This window comes from Haliotis cracherodii, unplaced genomic scaffold (genome assembly GCF_022045235.1).
Source record: "Haliotis cracherodii isolate W230 unplaced genomic scaffold, xgHalCrac1.p SCAF_6, whole genome shotgun sequence".
Lineage (NCBI taxonomy): Eukaryota > Metazoa > Mollusca > Gastropoda > Lepetellida > Haliotidae > Haliotis > Haliotis cracherodii.
In genome coordinates, this window is record NW_027266319.1 from 1,001,041 (window position 1) to 1,008,848 (window position 7,808).

The following is a 7,808-nucleotide window of genomic DNA, read 5'->3' on the forward strand; positions in this document are numbered from 1 at the left end:
TTCCTCGTAATAACGAATGGTGATCTTTCCACCCAGGCGATGTTGTCCCCACGGAGTTAGGGGTGCCTGTTTACATGGATGCCACGGCTGTGTTCATCCTACGATGTGCCACGGAGACGAAGATACTTCTCTCCTTACGTTGGGTCGGAGAACTTCTCTCCTTACGTGATGTTGGAGGTTGTTACTTCCTCCTACGTAATATCGGAGGTTCTTCCCTCCTACGCACTCTAAGGTTAACCGGCCAGTTCCGGGACACTACAATGTAATATAAGCAATTACAGTCACTGAGGTATGTGTCACTACCTCACAATACATACAGCCATGCACCAATACTCCGATTTACATATTACTGAGTTGAACTGTTTACACTTTGATCATGTTGTGGTTAATTGTTACAGTGGCTTTACGCTATTACCATCAATATGTGTATATAATTACGTTTGAAAAAAATACATAACTCAAAATTCTATCCTCTAAAATACAATTCAACATGAAACAATAAATGTAAAAACTTACGCCAACCAGAGTAGAAGTCTCCCACAATATTAGTCCATGCCTTACATGACCATGCTGATTCTGGCTGACTGTACAAATTATTACCCTGCCCCGCTATTTAAACTGACCCCAAAGCCCAAGCTACCCCTGACCTCCCTATTGTTACACCAATTAACTCCCCAGCTATCAGCCGTACCCAGTCACGCTTCCCTGAACCTAACCCGTTCCCATAGTATTACCTGACAATATCTAAAAACAACTCGCTAAGCTTAATATACTAATGTAACCATACCGTAATACATCTATCTGAAGTACTAACATATAATTAAAATATACAAGATTATCTGTGATCTTGACACTTAGATCAATGATACACCTGAAGCTTAAGTAAACGTCTTGGCCAAATTGTCTTCTTTTCACTTCGTGTATTGGAGCAGACATTCCGATTCATTTTCATTAAAGAAACAGATTCGCAAGAAGGGGAGCACAGCTGGTGCCCATAGGGATGCCTACTTCTTTCCAAAATGTCTTACCCCCACATTTTACATATATTTTATCAACGAGGAAGTCCAGCATTTCACATATTGGTTACACAGTACACTTCAGATGGCATTTGCTTTCATTTTTGACAAATTGTCCTGAACATCTCCTTACTACGGATATACCAAACTGTGTTTGACGACCAGTGGTGTACGTTATAACTGTTGTGATCATGAAAAACTCTTGTTGTTCACATACGTGAATTGACGTTCACCCCAAACAGTACCGGATAAAGATTGTGTTAGTTAAAACGCAGTAAGTTGTCATTTTGACGTGTTTAAAATAAACTCGTTTGGAAAATATACACTATTTATGGTGGCAATAAAGGTTTGCATGTTTCTGTCAATCAAATCAGTCATCTTGTGGATGCCTTTGACGACTCTCTCCATGTTGGGAAGTCCGGTGCTGTCTGCAGAAGCGTCGTTATCTTTCGCTGTGATCAGTCGTGCGTATCTCTGTCCCTCAGACTGTTACGCAACCGTTCGTTGAGCAGGAAATGAGTGACGTCTTCGTTCAGGATATTTCAAGAATGTCAACCCGCCAGTCACGCCGGTTGAATGTATAATGTTCTCTTGCAGCGGTTTCATATTTTTGAACACTTTAACACGTTATTAAGCTATATAACATATCTGTAAACCACAGACACATATAGCATTCGCCCCCACCCCCACCCCCACCCCCCCCATTGATGATTTTATTGTTAGTAGTGGTAATAGCAGTGGTGGTGGTGGTAGTAGTAGTAGTAGTAGTAGTAGTAGTAGTAGTAGTAGTAGTAGTAGTAGTAGAAGTAGTAGTAGTTATTCATTTTCATTGTTATGATTATTATTGTTTATGTTATTATAGCTTTTATAACCTATGAAATGACCATATAAGGACATGAAACTCACAACCTGGGAACGTAGGTTCATGTTTTGTAATCTGCCACGCGAACTTCAGATATCCGAATAGTGTCACTGAGTTGTCGAGTTGATAACGAGCTCAATAGGTTCAGTTCAATTAGAAATCATGCGTGCATGTTGTATATATACATTATTATTTGTCAGTAGTCATATATGTATGTATGAACGCGTGTAAACCCTTAAACTACAGTCTATGTCGGCCAATTGGTGTGAGAATCTATTTTTAGCTATTGAAAAGTAAGCCATAGAATTTACTCAACAGACAAAAACGTTTATTTACAGTAATAATGAAACTTTATGAGACGATGTCGTACATAAGTGATTGATTGAAATCCGACTTGACAAAAACGATTAATATGATAACGTATCCGCTAATTACCTTCATTTACAAGTGCAGTCAAACCCCGTAAGTCAGTACACCCCTCAATACGGGCGGTTTTTGTTGGCAACGTATATGTAGTACATGTATAAATATGTGTGTGAGTGTGTGTGTGTGTGTGTGTATATGTGTGTGTATGTATGTGTGTGTGTATGTGTATATGTGTGTGTGTGTGTATATGTGTGTGTGTGTATGTGTATGTATGTGTGTGTGTATGTATGTGTGTGTGTATATGTGTGTGTGTGTATGTGTGTGTGTGTAGATATATATATTCACCTATATATACATGTAATATATATACGTTGCCAACAATAACATTTAAAGGGACATTATGTAACAAACCCCGTTAATCCAGAACTTCGTTTATCCGGACGATTTCACCGGGAACGTTGGTGTCTGGGTTAACGAGGTTCCCCTGTCTGTTCTCGGCCCCAGTAGGAAGACAACCACACAGTACGGAGCAGCAAGCCTCTGTAACGGATGAGTACACCTTGAAACAAGCTCAGCACACCTTTCTTTGGTGTAATTCAAGTCTCTAACATCCATGAATATTGTGAAAATATCTGCACCTGACATTGATCTCTTGTTGCTTAATGTCTGAGGTGACACCGCTGAAAGGTTGGCACACGAACAAGTCGTAAGGACAGAGTCATATCCTTTTTTAAAGCACGTGATTGATGAATGTTCTATGTATGGAACATATTATATATACTTTATGCTATCAATCATGTTTAACTTTGTCTCATAACCAAATGGATGGCGTTTGTACATCATTTTTGTTGTTCTTGAGAACGTTTTATATGAGACTTTAATGAACAAATGTCGTCATCAAAATGTACCATCACACGACTGGTTTCGGTTTCCTCACTTCATTCGGAGAGCATGTATGCTACTTCAAACAATTGTGTTTTGTCAGAAATATATTACGAGATACGATATACACGAATGGTAGTATTATAGATATATAACGTAGGTATTCAGAGTGATATTTTACAATGACCATTGCATGAATAACGTGATTATATAAAATATAACCAAGCATATTGTCATGCTAGAAGTATTTGAGAATGTGTAATAGCCTATCCCTACATATTTTACCGTATTCTTATCTTGACATATGTTAATTATTTATTGATGTTGTGGCCCCGTTGCTAGGTTACTAAGCAGGGCTTCGTGTACACAGTGTAAAGTGAGAGTGAGACAGAGCCCAGTGTCAAGTGCTCTTGAACCTTAAGGACATCAGCGGACTACTTTCTTTACAGTAAACATGACAACATTACGTGTGTGAAACCCATTACATGTACCATGTACCATGTACCTTTACAAGAAGCACGGCAGTGCTAGATTCCTTTGTCAGGAGGGGCACAGGACTGAATGTTAGTCTATGTACCGGTCGTATCTCCTACTAAGTGGTGTCTCCGCCCATGTCGCTGTAGTCGTAGCAGGATAACATTTTATTGGACTTTATCTTAATGTTTTTTATCCGATCTTAATGTCATTATCTTGTCGTAAGAAGCCACTATGCTTGTCGTAAGAGGCGACTATGCTTGTCGTAAGAGGCGACTATGCTTGTCGTAAGAGGCCACTATGCTTGTCGTAAGAGGCCACTATGCTTGTCGTAAGAGGCGACTATGCTTGTCGTAAGAGGCGACTATGCTTGTCGTAAGAGGCCACTATACTTGTCGTAAGAGGCCACTATTCTTGACGTAAGAGGCCACTATGCTTGTCGTAAGAGGCCACTATGCTTGTCGTAAGAGGCCACTATTCTTGACGTAAGAGGCCACTATGCTTGTCGTAAGAGGCCACTATTCTTGACGTAAGAGGCCACTATGCTTGTCGTAAGAGGCCACTATTCTTGACGTAAGAGGCCTATATGTTTGTCGAAATATTTGTTTTTACCACCCAATCCCGTTAGTCGCCTCTTACGACAAGCATAGTGGCCTTTTACGGCATATATGGGTTGCTGAAGACCTATTCACGGGTCGCTTGTCGTAAGAGGCGGATGGGATCGGGTGGTCAGGCTCGCTGACGTGGTTGATGTATGTCATCGTGTACCAATTTCGTAGGTCGATGCTCATGATATCAATCACTGGATTGTCTGTCCAGACTCAATTATTTACAGACCGCCGTCATATAGCTGGGATATTACCAAATATGGCGTCAAGTATGGTGCCAGATATGCCCATGATCTACTATGCTATACTGCAGACTAGTTGTGGAGCCGTTAAGATCCGGGTAGAATAGGTCTACAGCAACCCATGCTTGCCGTAACAGGCGACTATGGTTGTAAGAGGCGAATAACGGCATCGGGTGGTCAGGCCCGCTGACTTGTTTGATGCATGTCATCATATCCAAATTGTGTAGATCGATGCTCATGATATCAATCACTGGATTGTCTGTCCAGACTTGATTATTTACAGACCGTCATATAGCTGGAATATTACCAAGTATGGCGTCAAGCAACAGGCAAACAAATCATGCATTAATGTAGAATCTCTGTTATTTCAGAGTGACAGAGTGACCGGCGGGTTGTCTGGCTACCTGTATACTTCATCAACAATGGCCAACGACTTTGACCGACATTTTTCCAGTACGTTTTGGTGTGATTTTACTCATAAACATTCAGACAACGTTCTCGCTGATAAATGTTATACAGTAAGTACCAATAATATAGCATGAAATAACATTGATATAATAATAAGTACAAATATGCATTTTTACCACCAAGTGGTTGCTCATAGCGCTACATGTTACAGGAGAGTCATCATCATCATCATCATCATCATCATCAGTATTATATCCATTGTGTTTCAGATTCGTGCATACCGATTGATTACCCTTGCACAGTTGGTGACAAATATATCGACCCCTGCAACTGTGTGAACTTCTTTTTGTGTGAGACAATCACTAAAATCATACCTCGAAGCTGCAGTGCGGGGACCGCCTTCAACCACGTGAATGGCGCGTGTGAGCGGACAGAAGACGTGGTCGTTGTCGACAAACTCTGTGCTATTGATAAGCCATACTTCAGGTGTTCAACAGGTAGGTTTGGTGCGTGCGTGCGTGCGTGTGTTATTGCACGCGTGCTGAGTTTAACCCCGTTTCATTCAACTTTCAGTCTTATCACGGAGAGTCAACTTGATTTGGGAGTGAAGTGTTCGTAGGTATCGGACAGTTACCAAATTAATTTAATCACATCATAGCGAAATTATTTCTACAATATAATTATGCAGCTGAAATTCGGAAATATGTAGACATTGGACTAAGGACCCTGATCACATTCGTGATTCTGTCACGGGTGAGTGAGTGAGTGTGGTTTAACGCTGATTTGAAGAGTATTTTAGTTCTCACTTGGTGTCAGCTTCCTGTGGGAGGGACGACCGACGTGACTGATGTACAAGCGTGCGAGCGATGCCAGGGTCCTGTTAGAGTGAGTGAGTGAGTTTTACGCCGCTTTTAGCAATATTCCAGCAATATCACGGCGGGAAACATCACAAATGGGCTTCACACATTGTACCCATGTGGGGAATCGACACCGGGGCCTCAGCGTGACGAGCGAACGCTTTAACCACTAGGCTACCCTACCGCCCCGGGTCCTGTTAGACCAAGCAACCCATTTAGGGCGAACATGTGATTCGAACCCACTACTAGTGTCTGCTGGCAGCTCTCGTAAGTAGCTCAGTACAGCGAATACCCTGAGCCGAGGTTAAAAGTTTTGACTATTTATTGCATTACAAAATGTATGGAAGACAGCAACATGGTGAGGAAACTTACTCCAGTTTATGCGTGCTGTTTCAGTGTCAGGTGCCAATGTCGCGGAGCTGCAGGAGCGATGCACAGGGACCACGCCCAGCCCCAGCCCCAGCCCAGGGGCTATTACGGGCAACCCAAGCGACAACACGGCGGCAATAGTGGGTGTTGTTGTAGCATTTTTAGTCGTCGCCGTCGTCGTCGTCATTCTGGTCGTTTACCTGAAGAAACGCGGGAAGCCGCTCAGGTAGGTGCAACTTCGTCACACGTCTTCATTGTTAAACGGGGGCACGGGTGGCCCAGTCGTCTAAGGCGACGTAGTTTGCTATGCAGAGTTGCGTCCCTTGGGCACACATGACGATAAATTTGACGGAATCAGTGGTACGGGCCGTAATTGTCGATCGGAATAACCCGTGTTAACGTTTTCGAGGTTGCATGATTAGAAAACACATTCCGACTGTCACTTTCATGATCTGGTAAGCGACGCTTTGATTGATCGGATGAAAGGTCGTTCTGACGTGACCCACAATGGGATGTTCTCAGATCTTTGTCGAGCGATAGCGAGAACTAAGATCTAATTTTAATGAGATGGTGTTCTCATTACATTAATGGGGAACGTCGACACTTCGGGATTTCCTTCCACATTGGGGGCACGGGTGGTCCAGTCGTCTAAGGCGACGCAATTCGCTGTGCAGAGTTGCGTCCCTTGGGCACACATGAAACCTGATTGTGGGTCCGAATCCCGGTTCGCCCCGATTATGTTTCTAGGTTTGTCAGCACCATACCCGTGCTTGTAGATTTCACCGCAGTAGTAAACGTCTGAGACCTGCATCACTTCTTGCTTTCCTCCCACATTAAGCTGACACGCCGTGATATAACTGGAATACTGTTAAAAGCGGCATTAAACCAAACTCACTCATTCACTCATTCTTGATAAAAGATGAAAAAAAAAGAAGCAATTTTTGTTCGCGACTTCATCTGGCAGACTAAATTGTGTATGGTTTGAATGGATTATGTTTTAATGAATTTGAAAATAGACATGTAAATATTTTATCAAAAAAACTCTTTGAGATAAGAGGCCAAGTTATACTACGTTCTGCAGAATGTCGTCAGTATAAAGGGTGTAGCCGAGGGTTTAAACTGTTAACGCCGGGTGGGATTCCCAACATGGGTGCAATGTGTGCAACCAGGTCTTGATGTCCTCTCCGGGACATTACAGAAACACTGACTTTTAAAACGAGCTGCACCTTAAACATTGTTTCCTAGAAGAAAAGGGGACAATTTCATGCAGAGTCCATCCGTATATTGCCACTCACTCTGGTATCAGTTAGACAGAGCCTAGTTTAATATTCTCTCACGCGCATTCGCCAGCACTCGTATCTTTCCGTAAACTTCCGGAATGGCAGGAACTAGTCACAAATGACTCACCCAGCGAAAGAAGTGAAGGATTCAATGTCAGTAGGGTAGCCAAGTTTCAGTTCACAGTTGCAATGTGGTTGTGGCAGACATTGTGTTTTGTTCCTGTCATGCTTGGTTTTATTGATGAAGATGGGGATGAGCGTTTATACAAGTGTTTGGTTTCAAATATATTCCAGTGACTACATGGGCGTCTTTAAACGCCGGCAGGGCAGGCAGGAGAAGACTGAAGAGAACTACGCCGAGATTGGTGAAATGGTGAGAGGTTACTTCATCATTACAGATTTTACTCGTACATTGAGTTGACCAGTGAGCATCCGCGCTAGAAT

The 7,808-nt window shown here is 42.4% G+C and overlaps 1 protein-coding gene across 3 annotated transcripts in view; it reads left to right on the top strand.

Annotated features, from left to right (window-relative positions):
- Positions 1 to 7,808, top strand: part of LOC139444764 (uncharacterized) — a 30,748-nt gene that overhangs the window by 19,752 nt on the left and 3,188 nt on the right. For all 3 annotated transcript variants that reach the window (XM_071225711.1, XM_071225712.1, XM_071225710.1), the window contains exons 3-6: positions 4,822 to 4,903; positions 5,128 to 5,355; positions 6,112 to 6,310; positions 7,659 to 7,737. In XM_071225711.1, the coding sequence (XP_071081812.1) occupies positions 4,873 to 4,903; positions 5,128 to 5,355; positions 6,112 to 6,310; positions 7,659 to 7,737 (537 nt within the window). In that variant the 5' untranslated portion in view covers positions 4,822 to 4,872. The remainder of the gene's footprint in view (positions 1 to 4,821; positions 4,904 to 5,127; positions 5,356 to 6,111; positions 6,311 to 7,658; positions 7,738 to 7,808) is intronic.